Source organism: Copidosoma floridanum, unplaced genomic scaffold, assembly GCF_036245765.1.
Source record: "Copidosoma floridanum isolate Cflo_tuat_1 unplaced genomic scaffold, Cflo_Japanese_pri ptg000006l, whole genome shotgun sequence".
Classification (NCBI taxonomy): Eukaryota; Metazoa; Arthropoda; class Insecta; order Hymenoptera; family Encyrtidae; genus Copidosoma; species Copidosoma floridanum.
Window position 1 is genome coordinate 17,858,398 of NW_028321883.1, and position 20,792 is coordinate 17,879,189.

The 20,792-nt window shown below is 44.7% G+C and overlaps 2 protein-coding genes across 2 annotated transcripts in view; both read left to right on the forward strand.

The window, feature by feature from the left end:
* Nucleotides 1-1,385: 1,385 nt before the first annotated feature.
* On the forward strand, nucleotides 1,386-20,611 carry LOC106640485 (uncharacterized). Its single transcript, XM_014354548.2, has 3 exons — nucleotides 1,386-2,333; nucleotides 12,690-12,806; nucleotides 18,187-20,611. Exons 1-3 carry the CDS (start codon nucleotides 2,145-2,147, stop codon nucleotides 19,111-19,113), a joined length of 1,233 nt encoding a protein of 410 aa, XP_014210034.1. The 5' UTR covers nucleotides 1,386-2,144; the 3' UTR covers nucleotides 19,114-20,611.
* LOC111643894 (uncharacterized) overlaps nucleotides 19,279-20,792 on the forward strand; it is a 32,836-nt gene continuing 31,322 nt past the window's right edge. The window contains exon 1 of the mRNA XM_089598762.1: nucleotides 19,279-19,418. Coding sequence (XP_089454888.1) covers nucleotides 19,279-19,418 — 140 coding nt within the window. The remainder of the gene's footprint in view (nucleotides 19,419-20,792) is intronic.

Below are 20,792 nucleotides of genomic sequence, written 5' to 3' on the forward strand. Positions count from 1 at the left end.
AAATGATAATAGTAAAATTATTTTAGTCGATACAATAATGTCGTACTGTTCTGAGAGATACACACGTAGGAATTGTAGGATAATGAGTTGAAAATTTTAAATTTTTCCAATCCAAACTTCTTAACTAACTCCAAAATTTTGGATACTCTACCGAAATTGAAAAGTATTTTTCGAAACAGCTGAGGATATCTTATCAGCTATACCATTTTCACAAGAAGCACATAGTCCAACAATGTTTCACTCAATCAATAGACAAGTATTTATAACACTTTGTCCAAATCATTCCTGCTTCGAGATAGTGACTTAAAAAGACACAACGCTGGGGGAAAAAGTAATTTCTGCACTTCTTGCTTTTCTCTTCTAATTAAAAAAAAAAAAAAAATAACAGACATTCATCATTAGGTATTCACGAGGAATATGGCATTCAGTATAATTATTAAAACTGTTATGATCTCTAGACTAAAAATGGTATTGTCTCTCATCTTCTGTTATGATAAACGATAAAACTTTTGATCGATCATACTTAACATTTTCGATTCACGGAAACCATACGTATGATCTTCTTAAAATTGCAAATCTTCGGTTTGTATTTGTGTACCCAAATGGCATATGTTAATACGGGTAATGGAGAGGACACTTAAAGTCCAACAATAGTATCCCACTCGAACCCTCACCACAACCCAGTCATTGTTCCCCTCCAAATCCTCCCAAGACAAGGACAACTACTATTTTTTTTTTTTTATTTTTTTTAGTACCAAGACAACACCTTCAAATTGCCACGTCCAAATCAAAATGCACTCGCAAAGCCACTACAACTTCCTCGGACTGCATTTGAGAAGTAAGGTATTTCCACAACACTTGACCCCGCGTGTGCCCACCTCCAGCGTACACAAATTTTCCCCCAAACCCCAAGAAATGGAGAACCCCACGGGTAATTACAAGGGAAGCTGACTGTCTTTTCCTGTCCTTACCGATGAACAGGCGCAAGTATACCTGTACAACACACGAAGAAGGAAGGCGAGCTCTCGGCAAAGGAAGAAACGCGAAGGAAGCGAAGGAGAAAAACGAGCGACCACCACGGGCGCGCTGCACCGTGCCGGAGAGCTTATTCTCCCTTCTCTCTCTCTCTTAAGGATCCTGCAGCGTTGCAGTATATATACAGAAAGAGAGACTATGGGCACCCATACAGATACACCGAGAAAGGAGCAGGAGGATAAGAAGGAGAGTAGGGGAGGGGGGGGGTTGAAAATCCAGCCGTAACGCAGCGGCGGTGCATCGGAGTGGTGCAGCAGGGGATGCACGGCGGAGAGAGCCCCGAAGGTGGGGGAATACGCGGCTATATAACGAAGGTCCTGGGCGGCGAAGGGCCACAGTTGGCCCTAATACCTCACCGAGGGCCGTGCCACGCCGTTCCTTCCCCCTCGTTTGTTCTCCTCGGTCTTCTTGTTATACTATTCAGCTTCTTCTACTCCTTCCTCCCATACGCGTATGTATATATACACATTATTCAGTGGTGGTAGTGGTTCTCGTGGTGGTAATGGAAAAGGTGATGCTGTAGGATCCGAGGATATACATATATATATAAGAAGAGAACCGTTCTTCCCGTCTCTCGCATCAGCTATACTTCTATATGTACGGGGAGCATCAGCGGTCGTAGTTGTCGTGGAGGCACAACCATCACTGCAGGATCGTGTGTGCGCGAGTGCGCGAGAGAGGAGTGCCCCGAATCTCCCGCGCTTGCTCGGCTACTCTACTCTCTCCCCCCGCCCCTTCCATCCCGCTCTCCCGGCATCATCGACTCGGTCGTCACCATCCGTTTTGGTACACTACTGCGCCAGGACCACGCACATCGGACCTTCAGTTGTGCGCCCGACGTCCTACCGAGAGGGTCACGGATTGTGAACGTACATTTTTTTTTTTTCGGGCTCGTTTCGATGTATCAGTGAAGATCCTCGTTGATTCTTGTCATTGAGGAGTTGACCGAGGTGCCAGTGGTAGTACAGAAGTGCAGGAGGACCAGAGTGTATTTGAGAGCAGGAAAATAAAAAAAAAAAGAAGAAAAGTACGGCAAAAAAAAATAATAATAAAAGAAGGAAAACGAAGAATAGGTCGATCGAGGTGTAGTGGAAGGAAGGAAGGAAAAAATGGGGAAAAGGATGCCGAGGCTAGCAGGACTATTGGTGGTTTTATCGGCGGTGGCCGTAAGTACGGTCGCGAGTTTCGACCTTGGGCCGATCTTGAGGCTCGGCCAGTGCAGATCCCAGTGCCTCAAGTCGCACAGCCTCGATGGCTATTGCGAGTGGTGGAGGCGCGGAGAGACCGGCTGCAATGAAGTGAGTATTATATACATACATATACGTGTATAAACCTTCTCTGCTTCTTCTTTATCTCCTTTTTGTCTATCTTTTGCCCCCCCCCCTTCTCGTACCTTTAATGCATACCCGCGTAGAGCTGCATTACTGCACACACGTACATTATACGAGCGAAGAAGAAGAGCCGGGTGGTGGTGGTGCCGCGGAATATCGTGTATTATTGATTGTTGGCCTTTTTTGCGCCCCCCCCCCTCCTCCACTCTCTACTCGAGTCTTGCCCTTTTTTGTACGTACGTGATGCTCGTGTACTTGCGGATATATATATATATATACGTTCGAGCGCTCGGCTGCGCTTCAAGGATCCCCCTGTGCGCGCCACTTTGTTCGCGAGATCGGTAAGTAGTTTTCGATTTCTTTCGCGTCGTTGGTAGAATTTTTTTTTCCTTCGACTCGGGAAAACTTGTTTTGGTTGCGTCGCTGGAGGATTGTTTTTCATTGAAGCTTTTGGGCTGTAGTAAAGTCGAATTAGACGCAATTAGAGCTACGTCGTTTTGCGAGTGAGCGAACAATTTACATTCGTAATTAGTTTTTTCTTTTTTTTTTTTTTCTTCACGATTGATCGTATGTCTAAGTGAGGGACTTGAAAGTATCGATACAAAGTCAGAAGAAACCTTATCGAGATATTTACTGAAAATTCATCAAGAGTCTTGAATGACTTTGAATCTTTTATTAGACTTTCAAATCAAAGTCTTTTGTACACATTTTTGAGACTTAAAGACTCTACGTGACTTCAAATGGTTTCAGAATCTGCTAGAAGCTTTTGCAACCTTTGAAAGATATTGGACGACTTTGGAGCCATCAATAGTCTTAGCTTTCAAAATTTTAGAGGCTTTCAAAAGTCTTCGTGTCATTTTTAAACGGCTAAAGTATTTTCAGAAACTTCAGTAGTCTTTGAAAGCTTTGAAGTCATTGAAAGATCCAAATGACTTTGAAATCTTATAGAGACTAAAGACCATACCTATGTGTGTTCGAATAAATTTAAAATCTTTTTTTAAGGCTCTTTTAGTGTCTGAGAGTCTTTGAGATACTTCGAAGTCATCGTAAATCTTAGATAGCTTTAAAATCTATCAGAGACTTCCAAAGACTCTTAAAGACTTCATGTGACTTTAAATGGCTTGAAAGTCTTTTCGAAACTTTTAAAGTATTTTTTTCAATGATTCGGAGCCTGCGCTCTGGTACTTTAAGATAAGCAACGTTAAGTTAGACGGTACCATCACCACAGCAATATTGATAAAAGAGTAGTAACCGCCGCACCAAAGCACGTGACTGAATTACCATCTCGGATCCATCGAAGCACGACAGCGCAAGATAACGATTTTATATAGCCAATTGCCCCCAATTTGCCCGATTGAGCCTCACGCAGCTTTCCAAATTTCACCCGACACTGCACGCTTTACTCGGCCAAACGATTCTTAAAACATCACATTTTTAATTACAAGTTTACGAGGACGAAAACTGGAGAGGGAGAGAATAAAAACTTTATCGTCGTCCCGGGGGCCGTAAATTTAAACACAAAATTTTCGCCAGTCAAGCCACGCGGCGCGCATGTGCGTACTTTCAAATTAAAATTAACACTACAAATCACGGGCACTCGCGCCATGGTATTAACCATAAATCCAACACCGGAGCTCGGAAAGGCGGGAGGGAATCACACAATATACACTCGAGATTCGAGAAGGAAAAAGAGATAACGCCCCCTCCCCCTTTCAATTAATATTTATAACGCTCATGAAAAACGATGCGCCCGATTTTTGCTTGTTGCATTATGCATCGAGTCTTCGTTTGGAGTGTTTGAAAAGTTTCTTTTTTTTCCCCTCTCTCTTTCTCGCATTTGAATTTCGGACGCGCCTAATTAGAACAAACAATAAAACCAGGGCCCCGAGGCAGACCGCCAATTTCGCATTACCCGTCGTAGAAAATGACCCCCAATCAAGTCTAGTTTCCTTAAAAAAAAAAAAAAAGAAAGAAAAAAAAACGAGGGGAAAAAATAATAATAATAATACGAGGGTATATAATAACCGGCCGAGAAAGGGTCCAGGCCGGCTATTAAGTCCCGACTAATCGCACCCTTCGACCGCAGGACGATAATAAGAAGAGGACCAGCCGCCCGTTATCTCCCGAGAGAGCAATAACTGGGCGAGCGCGTCGATTACGGGCGAAGAAAAAAAAAACGAATCTAGATTTTCTGCGAAAGCAACGAAAATACGGTCGACAAACGCCTTACGGACTCTGGGTCGCTTTTTCGGTGAAAGAGGGCCCTTATGGCGCTTCGAAAAGAGATTTATAGTGCAAAAGGAAGCTCTCCCTCTTGATTATCTCTTGGACTTCCGATTCGGGCTGAGACAAGCGCGGATTGCGACTAGAGATCCTGCCTTGAAACAGTGTGATTGTAAAGCCCTAACTATATATTGTAATGATCACTACGTCAGTGCGCTTCTTTAAAACGGTACGGATTGGCCTTTAGAAATTTTTACTGCTTCAAGCTGGTGCCTTCGAGACAAAACAGTGAGAAAATTGATAGACATGAAGATAATTGTGATATTAGTAATACAATAGAAAGAAGAGCTGATGTTGCGCAACGCGTCCCGGAAAGCAAAAGTTGAGAGCAAGATGCTGCCGTGGGTTTGGTCACGTAAGAGCAACAATAGTTTGACGGGAACTACTTACTGCTCTTTCGTATTTTTAGGCAAAGTTCTTTTTGTTTTACCCGAAAGAGCGTCTCTCGCTCGCGACGACCTTACAATAACAATGAACGTCTCGGTCGAGTGTCCGTACTTTTTTTTTGTCTCCCGCACCTCGTCTCGCTTCGATACATCAAAGGCATATGAACGAACGCGGTAACGTTTTTACGAGATTTATGGTGTTTACATGCGCCCGCGTTGTTTCACTGCAGTGTAGGGCTCGGAAAATTTGGCGTAGGTACAACACGGACCACCATAAATAACCATCCCGCTCCTATTTTCAAACCCCGTGCAACACCAAGTCGTCACGGGCGCACTCCCGAGTCAAGCGTATATATTTATATACATCGACTTCGCGTCCTCGAAGAACTTTCCATTCTCCGGGGAGGGAGCGAACGAAGAAAAAAAAACGAAAAAGAGAATCAGAGCCAAGGTGGGTATCGGGAGAAGAAGGAAATTACCGAACGAGAGCTCCGCGGCCATTAATCACTCTCCGTGCGCGGCGCGGCTTGGGTAACAAATCGCTCAATCAACGTCGGCGCGATAGTGTCCGGATAAACGCGCGGGCCCGAGTTCGGCGGGGAAGGTCTCTGCGAGTGCGCGGGCGAGGACAGGCTCGAGCGCATATATGCATCAGTTGTTGTTCTCGGGGATGATCGGTATTGCCAAAATTGACGGGGCTGTGGTTTTTTCTCTTCGTAAAAGAGAGAGAGAGATAGTTTGGTGCTCGTGACGTAACATGAGGATGGGAAGGGGCGAGATGAACATTGTCTGGAGTAAATTGGCCTCGCTCCGGACGATGATGATGATGATGTAGATCTTACGCGCGTTGCTTCAAGTCTGGCTTCTGAAAGTGTAATTTCGTCCGATCGTTCGGGAGAGGTCGATTGAATCATCGCGTTGTCTGTTGTGCCCATGATGTTTCGGATAGCACGATTGGTTTCGGTAAATTGAAAATTGCTTTCTCGACATTGGGAGGCTTTTGAACAACAGATGCATATTTTTTTACTCCCCCCATCAAATCAAAGTGTAAAAATAATTAAGTTCCAACACACATCTTACGTACATTTTTATGGATGTGCCATTTGTGGCCATTTTCCCCTCAAAACTCACCAGCGATGCTCGACATCACAACCTTCCCAGCCAACATTTGCGTTATTCGTTGGCTTTTGTTGTTACGTGATATCGGGTCGATAAATATCGTTTGAAGGTCAATAGGTACCATCTAAAAAATCACGAAACATATCATCCATTTTATCGAGTTACGCGATAAATGACACAACCTTTAGTAAAACAGCTCAAAGGGAACTCGATTGTTCCCTCGTTGGACGAGATTTTCAAAACGAAGGCCCCCATCCCCAAAAAATCACACCCTCACTCGGTGTGTCTCGTACGAACCCTTTTCCCACTCCACCGGCGAAAAATTGTTCATCTCGATCCCCGAAAGCTCAAATCCCCGGGTACATTATTAATAATGCACTGTGTCTCTTTCTCTCGGAGCACATGTAACCTCGTCGTCGGCGATAATCTCTCTCTCTCTCTCTCTCTCGGTCTCTCTGCTGTAGGGCGCGAAAATTGTCAGGGAGAGGGACGCGACGAAAACGAGGCCGATATAAATCTTCCGCTTCCTGCTCTGTCGACGTACGTATATATAACACACCCTCGTGGTTATTACAACAGCAGTGGTGGTAAAAAAACACACTATACACACACCCACGCGCTTTTATGTATATACATGTATGTTTTCCCATGTGCGCGATAACCAGTTGGATCACACTCGCAATTACACTCCACGCGCCAGAGCTCAAAGAACCCCAGTGTATAACCCTGTGGGTGATACAACGCACTAGCAGGGGAATCCCCCTTTTCTCTCTCTTATCCGCACTGCAGAGGGAAGCTCTCGATAACGGCACTCCTGGGCATATACGTTTGCTTTTTTTCTCCCTCACTTTTTCATATCCATTTTTTTCGTCTCCCTTTCTCTCCGATTGTCATCGTCATCGAGTCAAGTGCACGTGTATGGATGTCAAGAAAAGGGGAGGGGGGATGGAAAAGGTCCCCCACGCCCCCCTTTTCGATCCTCGTTGTCTTTTTCGAAAAGGGTGTCGTTGGGTGTAATTTATTTTTGCCTCGTGAATTTTCATGAGGCCTCCTCGTCTATCGCTCGATGCGACGTGTAATTTATATATACTATATGGCTGAGCACGTGTGCCCATGATATTCACAGTCCCCCTACCCTTCGAAATATCCAGCGATTCCGTGCGAAACGGTGCTAAAAATCAACCCGAGGAACCGTACAATAATATCACTATACTTTTGGTACAAAAGGCACCACCACCACCACCACCAACTACACAAAGCTATCGTCCATCACTAGTTTTCCTCTCCCGTAAAAATCGAAACAAAGAACCCGAGCGGCCTCCCATTCGTCTCAATTAATAAATTTCTCCTCATCAAGAGCCGCCCCGCCCATCCATCCGTATATAGGTATTGGCTCCTCTCGTTTCTCTTTTGTACAGTATAAGAGCGGCTCACCTCGCTCCGGGAAAAAATTTATAGTCCCTCATAAATATCACTGCGCAGCATCCACACTGCACCTATATGTATATGTATGGTACGTATGAGTTACCGTAGGTGACAACGTACTGAAAATTCAAGGAAGAAATCGCACGTAGAAAACGAGCCCATGCCTTTATGCACGTAGGGCACGTGGACCGATTTTCGTGCGACGAAAGGGAAACCGTTGTTGCACGCAGCTCACCCCTCGACGCGTGGCTCTCGTATACCCATCGCCAGGACAGATGGTGCGAGGGGTGGGTTGGGCGCAGGAAGAGCATTGCGGATGGGAGCCGGCGTTGTTCATTTTCGTGGGGGGTGAGCGTGGCACGCGCTATACGCGCGGATTAGCCCCCGGGAAATCGATTTCAGTCGAGCTCGGACGCGATGATCTCTCTCTCTCCCTTTCCTGCGTTGGGTTTGGGAAAATTCGACGCGACGACGAGAGTGTCGGCTGGGGGCGGAGTCTATTCAAATTTACTCGGCACAATGCGCCGTACGGTCGTGGGTGTACATTTGTATACACGCGACGAGGAGGAAGAGGTGGGCCCCGCGTGCCATTTGTCGGTCCCGATGCATAATATGCATGCACCGTTTGGGACTGTATAATACTTTGGGCTTTTGTGTGTATGTGCTTATACAAGTATCGTATACGGTACAGGGAGGGTGAGTCGGCGATCCGATTTTCATGACATTTCATGCCGACTCGGAGTGAAAAAAAAAATGCTCCGGGAATGAAATCAGTGGGCTTTTCTTTGCGTCAAAAGTGCCAATCGCATTAGTCATCATCCAGTCCCGTGTGTATGGCTTTTGAAAAAAAAAAAACACTCCTGGCGTACCGATATCACATCTCGTGCTCTTTATGGTACTCGACGAGTCACGAGATGCTGGTGTCGCTCCGTACAACTGCACATTCGTGTGTGTGTTGTGCATTCGAGAGCCCTTCAATGCACACGCGCTCGTGTAATAATAATAGTCTGAGCAAAGAGGTGCGGTGCACGTTAGAATAACAATTTTTCTTTTTCTTTTTTTTTTTTTTTTTTTTCTTTTCATCAATTGGGGCGTCTCGACGTCTGATACTCTTCCCTTGGTTTAACGAGGATGGGCTTTCGTGTGTATATATATGTGTGAACGACGATGACAAGGCCGATAATGACGATAATAAATGCGGATGACGATCGACGAGACGACTCGAGAAAAGAGAGGATATAGCGCCCTCGTCCCGGCTTATTAGGCGTTCGCTTGCATATTTCGTGTCCCCCTTCCCCCCCCCCACCCCAAGTCGGAGGATGTACAACAGACAATTATTGATATTTGGTAAATGTCGTTTAAATAACTATGATGGCATTCCGAAAATTTCACAGTGGTGCTTTGTAAATTTGTCGCTCTCGAGTCATTGACCAAAAGGAAAGAGGAGAGAGAAAAAAAAAAAAAAAAAAAAAAAAAAAAGAAAAGAAAGAAGGAATCCCAAACGCGGAGTAGTAGGTACTGTCACTCAGGCGTGAAAGGAAGAGAGCGAAGAAAAAGCGGCCGTCCCGCCACCCAAGCGCATGATCGGCTGCGCTCGCACTTGGCCTCCACACTTGTACAACTTTGAAGCTCCAAAGGGAGAGAGAACCAACCAAGCAAAAGGCCAGAGAGCGCGGCCGATCGGAAATCTCGTGTCCCTCGGTTCGATCGTCGGCGTAATGAGGATCAGCTTCTCTCGCGAGTGCATACCAGTCGAGGAAGAAGGGGGGAAAGAAAAAAAAATAAAAGTAAAAAAGGGTAGAGAGAGAAAGAGAGAAAGATTCACGAGTGAGGGGGGTAATTATTTGCCGATCACGGCGAGAGCACTCGTGGAGAGTGATGGAGAGCGCTAAAGAGGCGGTGGGTATGTATAGGGTGGCTGGGGCAGGGGGGGGGAGGAGATCACGCGCAGTGCCATCGGAGAGGAGAGAGCGTCAACCGGAGACTCTGCTTTTAATCCGATCCTATCGCTCGGACTCCTCCGACACGGATATATGTATATATATGTGCGAGTATGTGTGTGAGAGAGAGGCTAACGCGCCATCGATAACCGAATATCGCAGCTCGTAAATCAGCCCCCCTCCCCCCTCCCTGGACGCTGTATCCTGATCTTTGCTTTATTTTTGGCACTCGCGCTCTCTGAGAGCTTTCTTGCTCTCTATATTTTCTCCCTTCGAGCGTCTCTCTCTCTCTCTTTGTCTCACGCTCGTTTAAAGGGAGAACGATCTCCCTTTCCCCCCCCCACCCCTTTAATTCGTTAAAGGTCGGAAGAGTTGCGCTTGCTCTTTTAAATTACATTTCCAAAGAGAGACTTTTCGAAGTACGATCAAAGGGCAGCTTCGTGTGATTTCATTTGGGTCCAAAAGTATATGAAGAAGAGGAAGAAACTAGCCCAGATTTTTTTGCCTGCGATCGAAATTTAAAGAGCAATGGCTCTGTCACGTTTACTCTGAAGATAGAGGCAAGGATTAATCCCAAAGAGATGCGTTTAAAAAATATTCGTATAGGCATGATACGTATTTTGACGGAAATAAAGTAGATAAAGTAAAAAAAAAGTTCTTCGCTCTTGAGAAATCTAAACGAAAAGTCAACGAGTGACAATTTTCTGGAAAAAGTTTGTTTAGCTTGGAAGCTCTGTAAGTAACACTCTCGTGGATGCGTCAGGGATGCATCAGTAGATCGATCTCTTTCCCCCGTCTCGCTGGGAAAATACAGCGGGGGTGTTTTTCTGGAGTTTCTGCGAAATGCGCGAGAAATCTTTGCAGAACCGAACCGTAAAGTTGATGTCACGTCCCGGCGTAAATTCACTCTGGCGTGTATTTTTCAAAAAAAAAAAACTCGCTCGGGAAACGAGGTTTCTGTTAAACCGACGAAAGTAGAATTGAGCCTGTATATTTTTATTTTCCACCCCCCCCCTTTTTTTCCGGCGTCAGGAGAAGGGTGGACTATGAAAACACAGAGCACTAATGACATCCGTTAAGTTGAGGGCGCCTCGTTCTCGTAATGGATTTTTTTTTCTTCTTTTGGGTCGCCGAAAGCGCGCGTTGGATTTTACGAGGCGAGGCGAGATCGTTGGATTTTATTGAAATAGGTTACCACTCGCGTTTATATCAAACTGCTTTTATTGATTCTTTTCTTGGTGATTAGCCTTTTTTTTGGGGGGGGGGTAGAAGGGGAGGTAAAGATTCAGAGCGCGTTTATATAATGAGTCTTGGTAAACAAAACCGAGTCAAGGCTATACACACCGCGCGTTAAGAAAACCGTAATGGGAAGTGAAAGTAAAAAAGAAGGAGGGAAACAGGGGAGCCAAGTTGCAAGGTAAAATTATTCTATATAAGACAGCGTAAACAGCGTTTAACGATACGTATATACATGTGAGCGCTCGTGCGTGTACTGGTATACCACGAAAAAGTGTTTTCGTAAATTTGACGTGGTGTAATTCTCTGCGTGCAATTAACCTCCATCAAATAATTAGGACAGGTAAAAGTTGGCCTCTCGATTTTTTCTCCTGCGCGATCGTATATGACTACATTCTTTTAATTTAAAGGTAATAAACGATGTGATTGCTCGCTTTCGTAACACGTGAGAAAATTTCTTTCTTCCAATAAAATAAGTGCGTATTATTGTTTGGTAAGTTTTTTTTTTCGTGATACAAATACAACCCTCTAAAAACCTTGGGAATAACCATTGCAGCGTACCTAAATTTGACTCACTACAGAATTCATGACCAAATTTTTACTGATTCAGTTTTAAAGATCGTATAATGGTGGATTTTTTCAAAACCACGCTAACTTGTATCTTCATTTCAATTTAATGCTCTAGACGTCGAACAAGGAAAAAAAAAATTCGAAAGGGACACATCTTAATCGAAAATTCAGTCTTTGAAAAATCCCGAACACGAGAGACAAGCGTACATGTATATGAACGTCAAAAATAAAAAGCGTAACGCGAAATATCAAAACCCTGACGTGGAACATCTCAGGGGTTGCTCGCGAAAACTATTGTTATCTCGATAAATCAAGCAAGTTACGAGCATATCGGCAACGTTACGGCTGCATCGTTCTCCAATTTATGAATTTATCCGAAAGCGAGAGAGAGAGAGAGAGAGAAAGAGAGAGTCATATAAGGGCTCCGATCCCGCTGTTCACCTCGTCCCCCCTTTTTTTCCTCTCATCGTCATTAACGTTGCCCCCGTGGCGTTTCTGCGAAGCTGACTCCAAACTCTCCTCTCTCGAAAAAAATAAAAGGACGTTTTGCTCACGAGAGGCTCGCTCGGTACCCCAATAAATATGAAAACAACAAGCAAAGAGCGAACCATCGGGGGTATAAGGATTCGAATTAGCCTCCAACCTGTTTCTCCTCCTCCTCCTCCCAGCCCCCCACAACTTCTCTTCCCCCTCTTACTTTCTCTCTAAAACTCTTCCTTTCTTTCTCGCATCTTACTCTTATGTATATACATAATATGTGATCTCTTTTTTTCGCTCTTTGTGAACCAAGCGGTATTGTGTTATTTGGGCCCCCCTCCCCCCCCCTCCTACTACAGTCGTAGATCAAGCTCTCGTATAGCACTATAAGCGTTTCCTTTTATCTGACATTATTTACTTTGATCCCAATCGAAGGTCATGTTTAGTTGTAGTCTTGGTACATTTTCCAAATTAAAAGAAAAAAAATCCCACTTTAATAGCCCCCCTTTACCCCCCTCCAGAAAAAGAAGAATCCTGAATCACGCAGCGATAAAAGTTGAGTCGCGCTCGCGTGTGTGTGTGCGTGGGTAACGCGCTGAAATCGCTCGATTTACCTCAAACACGCAGAGCAAGCCAAGGGGCTCCCACTGCGCGTTCACTCCCTCCGTATGTAGGTCCATACACTGCTCCCTCATTGTTCCCCGTTTTTTTTTTTTCCACAGCCCCGCTCTTCTTTCCCATATGTATTACGTATACGCGCACTCACACACACATATTTAAGCAACACAAAAAGAGAAGGAGAAAACTCCCCCCATCGAGAAGGGGGGGGGATGTACAAGTATCGAGGGAGAGACTAAAATTCGGTCTTTTTCATTGTGTGTTTTCAGTGCTGGCAGCACTGCGAGCTCCTCGAGAAGAAGTTCAACAGCGCCGGCGATTGGGAGTCCGTGCAACAGGCGGTCACCGACAGCTACTCCGACTGCAACGACAGCAAGTACAAGCAGGTAAAAATAAATTATCATCATCGTCATCCTCCTCCTCGGCGTTTCTATTTACTGCATTGTGCTCTTGTTATTTTTGGGTTGAAGGAGGGGGGGGCCACCTTTTCACGTGCACGGCTTTTTTTTCTTCAATGAGGGGCTTTCATTTTTTTTTTTTCTTTTTTTTCTGACATATACATACGATACGTACGTACATTATATCCACTCCACGAGTTCGAAGGGATAATTTTTTTCTTCGAAAAATTAATATTCGATCGCGAGTATTTTTGAGACATTTCGATTCTCCATTAGGTATATTATCTTTTTATTCCATCAAATTTATAAACCGTTGTAATAATGGCATACGTTCTGAACGATACAAGATTATCCCATGGAACAAAAAAGAGACTGCGATCACCACAGACGACCAACAGACACATAAATGTGTATTAGGATATACATGCAAATGAGTGAAAAACGATGCAACGAGAAAGGGAGGAAGGGAGGGAGACCTCGAATTAGGCTTAATAGCCTGGCATTTGAGTTATTACAGCGTTTGGCATGAAAATTCCACGGAACCATCCGCGGCACGAAAAGAATCTCGAACCCTTTCGTTGTTTTGCTCCTCTTCATTCTTGCTTGATTCCCCATCGTCGTCATAACACGCGTCGTTTGCTAATTCCTCATGCAAAAAACGCGATGCGTTTAACAAGGGAGAAATGGATACTCGCGTTTTATGGGAAGGAACGTATAATTAATCGCGTGCATGAGATAAAGCAAGAAGAGAGGCCAAACGAACAAAGTTGGGGCGGGAAGCCCGGCGTGCATTAATTACGCATTAAAAAAAAAAAAAAAAAAAAAAAAAACTCGCTGCAGCCCCTCACCTCCTTTTTTTTCTTCGTCTTGGGCTTTTATGAATTATATCGGTGGCCCAACGAAATTTAAATTTTTTTCCGCAGCCTCTCCCGTAGCTTCTATACACGTGTGGTGTGTACCGATTTTTCTTCCACGCGAGCTTCCTATATCTCGAGGGACACCGAGGATTTATATTTCGCTTAATCGGGACCAGAAAAAATATGTTTAGACCATGCCTGATTCATGCGCTTCGCGGCGACAACCTCGTATCGGCCAATTAATTCTTCGAGAAACGTGAGATTAATTTTTTCCAAGGCACCCGTGCTGCTGATGATCGACCCACGGGAAAAATAAATATCATTCCACGTGGTATAAAATTACCGATCTCCAACCGATTCGTCAAAGAAAAAAGAGCTATACGCTTCTCATACCTCCGTCACACTCGGTACAATTTCGACGCCGATATATATGGCCGGCAGCTTGTAATCGCAAGCCACGAACACGGTATGGTCACCCCATGAGCTCGGCCTAATCCTCGGAGCCAGCCGGCTACTCGCTTTTGCGATCAGGTGTGCAATCCGATCGGTAAGCGCATCTATCGGACTTGCTCTCTCTCTCTCTTCCACCCGTCCCTCACTCCTCTCGTTCCCCCTTTTTTTTGTCCTCTACTCGAGTTACTGACCCCTTTTTTACTCCACACTCGATCCCCTGTCCTTCTTTGTGTCCCTCGTGCACGGCAGAGGAACGAAAGGGGAGGAGGGGTTGATTCGAAAGATCGCCAGCCGCAAATTCAGCGAGGGAATTCGGGTATTCATAAAAAGATGCAGTGGGTTGGGTATTTTTTGTTATTATTTTCGAGGGTTTCCTTTTCTTTTTTCTTTTTTTTTTTTCATTGCGGTGAGCCTTGGAAGGGTTGCCAGAGACAAGATCGTAATAGAAATAGCTCGCCATTCAGTGGCGCCTGGGATTGAATTTTTCCAAGAATGAGTTTAGTTTCTTTTTTCCTGGAGTTACTCCAAATGGATGCACTTATATGTTCCTCGGGTGTATTGAATGATCGCTGCTCGTTACTCGAATTTCAGAGATGACTCGTGAAGATTAAATTTGAGAGACTATAAGGACGATTAAGTGTCTCTTCTTTTTTTTTTTTTCGAATATTACCATTACCATCAATTAACATAGACAAGTCGCCGATCGTTAACTAAAACCACAAGGGTCTTGCTCGTACCGCGTCCAGCGCGATACATCATTCGGTTATCTTGATTTAATTTGGATGAAAATTCAAGCAATACATTAGACGTCAACCTTACACATACGAGGACATTAAAATGCGCGTTTGGCTATACGTTATCGCGGTCATTCATCGGTTTTCGAAATCCGATTTCCCGATTTCCCAGAACACCCGAGTTCTCAGCGTGTGCGTCTGTCTCTTTAATACGATCTTGAGACAATAATCAGATGGACTCTTCTTTTCTATCCTTGGGAGAGAAAAAAGGGGGGGTACGACCGCCGAACTGTCGAGGCTCGTTTACCGGAGCAGCGCTCAAAAAATCGGCGTAGCGCGAGAAAATCGTTCCCCGGGCTCCCACGACGAGCACACAAACACACGAGCAGTGGTGGTCACACAAAGGGACGTGGATGAGAAAGAGAGAAAAAAGCGGGAAGAGAAGAGGCGCGTCTCAATTCGGCGATCCATCTTGTGGAAGAGCGCCCTTCTCGGGCCCTCCGACCGAGCGTGCCTCGTCTCTCTCTCTACGCGGTGTGCAATAGGAGACGATGAGAATGAGGGAAGGGAGAAAATTCCTCCTGTGAAAGAGGGAAAAAAAGGGACAAATAGAGGGAAAGCTGCGCAGCATAACTGCTGGGCTACCTGTCGATTTTCACGGAACGCCGAACAGAAGCCCGTGTGGCTGCTTAGAGGGCCCGAATTTCGGTCGCCGAGGACGAGAGAAAAGGAGAGACGAAGCGCTAGACTAAACAAGCGGCGGAGCGCTCGTCGTCCACGTCAGCAACGTTTTTGTTATTATTATTTTATTTTTTTTCGTCGTCTATTTCTGTCCTCTTCATCTTTTCGGGGTCCGTACGCTCGCGTTAGGGTCCCTTCGTCTTTTCTCTCTCGCTGTCTCTCTAGACTCGATATTGATCTTCCCTCCGAGTCCACGTTACTTTTCCCCGAACGATGTAACGGAGGCTTATTCTGATGGTTCTCGTGTACGTGCAAGTGAGCGCATGGCAGTCTTTCGTTGCGCCTGTGTTGAAGGACCTAATGTTCTTGCACAATAAGCACAGCGAGGATTGATGTACGGGAGAAAATTTATCGGGAAAAAATCTCGGGCTTTGTCGGGTAATTACGGGCGTGGAGGTTAGCACGTGCGTACAATATAATGTTCAGCTGATTTTTAAAGGGGCGAGGTGCGTGTAATGATGGATGTCACGCTCGGTTTGAGGGCCGTTTGAAAGAAAGATTTGGCGACTAAGTATACACGCACTGTTCGATAGTCCTGCGAGTTCGGAGAAATTTGAGCGTGAAATGATTGGAGGGTTTTGATCGATGACGTCGTTACCAACGCGGATACTAAATCTTTGTTGGAGGGTACGTTCTTCTGCGCGAGACATGAGTATTCTAAGATAATTAATCAAGATTGGAGCATTTGTCGAGCAAATTTTGAACAAGTGCAATTCGTTCGAGTTAAAAAGCAAAAATTCCGCAGTTTTATATTTTTATATCGTAAATCAGAATCTGCGAATTCGCTCCGTGTTTGTCTACCTTGTCTACCTTGCCCAAAAAAAAAGAAGGAAAAGAAAATGAGATAAAAAAAAAAAAAAAAAAAAAGACGCGAAGCAACGGCAGCAAAAGTAGCCTGCCATCTCGTACAATGCACGCACTCACGCACACGCACAAAAAAAAATACATGCCAGCAGCAACAGTGCGATGGTCTCCCTCTTTCTCTTTTGAGATGAACAAACACCCAGAGAACGAGAACCCAGAGAGAACGAGCAAAGACGTAGAAAAAAAAGAAGAAGCAAAGCTCTCTCTCTCTCTCTCTTAGGCCTTCTCTGCTTGCCTCTTATTCTCATATGAGCGCGCCTTGGGACGAAGAAAAGAGGCTCGTTGTTCGCCCGCTCGTTCGTTTTCTCTTCCCTCGCTCGTCCTACTGCAAGTAGGTATGGTCTTCGATAAGGATCTCTCCCGCTTCTCAAATATTTAGGAGCGAGTCTCTCTCTTTCGACGTGCACACGTGCGTAAATGCCGCGATTTTAGACGTGATGAGAAATTAAGCGTAAAAACGTAAAAACGAAAAGACAAGCAAGAGAGAAAACTTTCAAATTTGGCTGGATCCTAACTTAGCTAACCGTATTTTGTTTGTTTTTAATGGTACTTGTTTATAACTATAAAAAAATCAAGAAGCCCATCGTTGCCGTCCACGCCAAGACATAAGTACCATTTGCCAAACTTTCCGAATCGGCAAGACTTCTTGGACTCGTTAATTAGCCAAGAATGCACTTTCTGGGAGATGAAGCAGTCCGTAAAAATTCGTCATGAACGGAACTTCTTGAAAAATTAGCCGCACGTGGACCCCTCAACTTTTTTTTTGCTCTCGCACGTGCGTGCTTGTACGGCGTCTGCCTTTTTTACGGTACATAAAGAGAATTCTGGCAACCACTTCACTTGCTTTTAGTGGCCGATAGATATCATCCGTACTAATTATTTACTTACGACCTAAATAAGTTATCCCTCGCTTCTTTTGCGCGAGAGCCGCGCTCTCGAGTCACGCAAGAGAATGTTTTTTTTTTTTTTTTTTTTTTTTTTTTTTTTTTACGCATGCCACGCCAAACTGAGGAAATAAAATTGCTCAATTTATTCGACGATATCTTACGGGCGTCGATCGAAAGTGCATTAAGCAAATTTTTCAACGCCAACGCTTTTTAAGACCCGCTACATGATAAAGAGGTCCTTAATTTTGCATCATTGGTCGTCTCCGACGTGGCGGGTAAATAATTGTCGCACCTAAAGAAATTCCCTTCTCCGAAACGGAGAGTTTTTCTTTTGAATTTTCCGAATGTTTACGATTGAAAAAGGGGTCAGATGTTTTTCAACGAATTTACCGGGTGCATCGCAAGCTAGAAGCAAAAACTCTCGAATCCTGCAGGCACATTATAAAAATACACACAAGCGTTCTAAAACGCTTCCCACTTGACACGACTATACTGCAAACAAGCGAAAAAAAAAAAGAATAAAATAATAAAAAAAAAAAAAAGACATTTTCCCGTCTTGACAGCCTCGCAACACTAGACAGTCACGCTCATTAATCCAACTGACCAGCAAATTCCCATGAAAAAACACCACCCAACTCCTTGTCCACTCGCTCACTGAAACAAATAGCCCTGACTCACCAAATTACCCTCTATATCTCAAAGTCACTCGCGCTCTCTACATCTTTCAAGGGTCTCCTAAAAAAATAAAAAATAATAATCATAATAATGATAAAACTTGGTGCAAACAGGCAACTAACCCTCGAAACGGTACATGTTTTCTCTCTGCCAACAGTGCCCATCCTGCAAGACGGCCTGCGATTACTGGAAGTTCCAAGTGGTCGAGGAGTACTTGCCGTCGATGCTGCCAGCCCCGAGGCGAGCGCCCATCAGCCTCGACAAGACGGACGTGGCCATCATCATGCACAAGACGAACAAGCAGTGGCGTCTTTTTGGCTACTACCCGGGTGAACGGGCCCCCAGCACCCTGCGCAGCAACGAGTGGCTGCTCGCCGTATCCACCGACAACGTCGTGTCCCACTACAGCTGGGAGGAATGGTACCCGAGCCTCGACGCCCTCAAACCCGGGCCCCTCTACGAGGCCACCATATCCTGGCGCGACATAGCCACCCAACTGAAGCGCCAGCAGGCCCTCGAGCAGAAGCGCTTCAACGACCGGGTGAGGCAGTACTTCCTCGAGCGCTACGGGGAAAAAGTGCTGGAGCGCAGGAACCAGGATGAGGAGCAGGAGATACCGGAAGAGGTGTTCAGGCGCTTCTTCTTCCGCAGGAGCGAGCCAGAACCTATCGGCCACGGGACGATCGACGAGTTCTCCGAGCCCGCCACCATGAACTCCGAGGACGAAGACAGACACGGCCAGGTGGCCGAGGAATCGTTCGTCGTCTCCTGGGAACCGGAGACCGGTGGCTTGATGGGCAACCAGGTGGCCGACTCCAACTTAGCCCAGATTAGTCTCTTGCCCGGGGTCAAGTATTGGGTGAGGATCGCGTCCAACGAAGGCCCCGGCAGCTTTCCCATCGAGGTGGACACGAGCTCGGGTGTCATCAAGATGCACAGGATTAAAAAAAAACTCGACAACGTGTACCCCTGGGCCTTTCTCGCAGCGGCACTGAGCGCGGCCATCGTCATCTGCATCATCGTCATTGTCAAACTGTGCAAGAGGAGTAGCACCAAGACCGTCCAGCCCGAGGAGGAGGTATGATGGAGATGAGAGTGCCAGCGGAAGCAGAAGCGGATTATTATCGTCGCTGCGACTGCTGCTGTTGTTCTCGTTTTCCTCGGGGCTTTGGAAATTAGACGACCCTAAGATGGATCAGGTTCGTGCGGTAGAACGAACGGGTGGCAGGTATGATACATACACACATACATGTACGGAAGAAAGGAAAATTTAGAAAACAGCTGGTGGCAAGAGGAGGAGTGCAGGACGACGACGGACACTCTGCTAAGTGATAATGGTGATTCAGCGCTCCCCTGCATCGGTCGACAGGCCGAGTTTTTGAGTGATTCGTCATTGGGTGGAGCTCGGATTCTTTTTTTTTTTTTCCAGTGTTTTCTTTTCTTTCTTGTGTCGTTCGAACATTGGTGCTTCGTTGTAAGTGTATGTGTGTGGAGTATCAGCGTGTTCGCGTAACTCAAAGGGCCAGTCTTATTGTCATTATCGTATGTATACGTAGACCAATGAAGTACGATTCTCTCGAAGCAGAGAATTTATCGAGATTCGACTTGTATCTATATTAGTTGTAAGAGGACGCATAGGATAATCGAAATGTAATTTTTTTTTTTTTTTTTCGTTTTTTTCGATGCTATTAGGACAATAGATTCAACAGCATCGGTTGTAAATAGTTGATAGGTATATTTTTTTCATTTACGTAATGATAGCCAATGTATAGGACACGTGTTACAGTTTCACCAAATTGCCATAATGATTCCGAAAGGCGTTTCGCAAGGACGCTCGCGACAAAACTTTTTCTTTTTTTTTTTTTTTTTTTTTTTTTAATTTCAAAATTGTGATTACTTTCAATGTCAATTTTGTAATTAACCCTAATATATTTCAGATTTACGAGGTGCGTCCTTGCGAGATGATTTTATTTTCTCTCATTCTCTGTGCACCACAACTTATATTATATCGCACGCGCACATGTGCACTGATGGAGAGGATTTATAGTATGAAATAGGGGATTCATCTTTATTTATGTCAATAATAGGACACATTCATTAACATTGTTCTCGCGATCGATCTGTCAAAATTCGTCATCATTAACTTGCTAAAATGTCGTGGTTACGGATGCATTCGTATGAAATGTAATGAAATACTGCTTTTATCGAAATTCATATCCATCGCGTACAATTGAAATCCTTTCCATCAGCGTTACAATACTCATGATACACATACAGCATAACAAATTGTTCACAGTTAGTTCCGTACTCTGATCAATTTTACTTTGTTTTCTCTGTAACTCCTTTTTTGTATGATACTTTTGTAATTAATAATTATCGACCGTGCGACTTGCTCAAGCTGCAACGAACAGACTGTACGAGAGTTCCTATTGGTAAGGAGAGCGCCAAGCGACTCATATTGACTGGTGTCGCGCGCCAAAACGATTGTATTTATTTGTAAATAGTATGAAAAAAATAAAATAAAATAACATATTGAGTAATGGTAATAATCTTAAAAAATTCGAACTTTGTAAATATCGCTAGACGAATCAATAAAATTTATTATATGTGAATATATAAACGTGACTCGAGAGATCTTCATTTTTTTCCATCCTCAAACCTTTTCTCCTGTGTGATGTTACCAATGAAACTATTGTCCGACTAACTTATAAAATATACGTTCACCTTCGTTGATCATAAAATTAATGGAAATGATTTATTTTT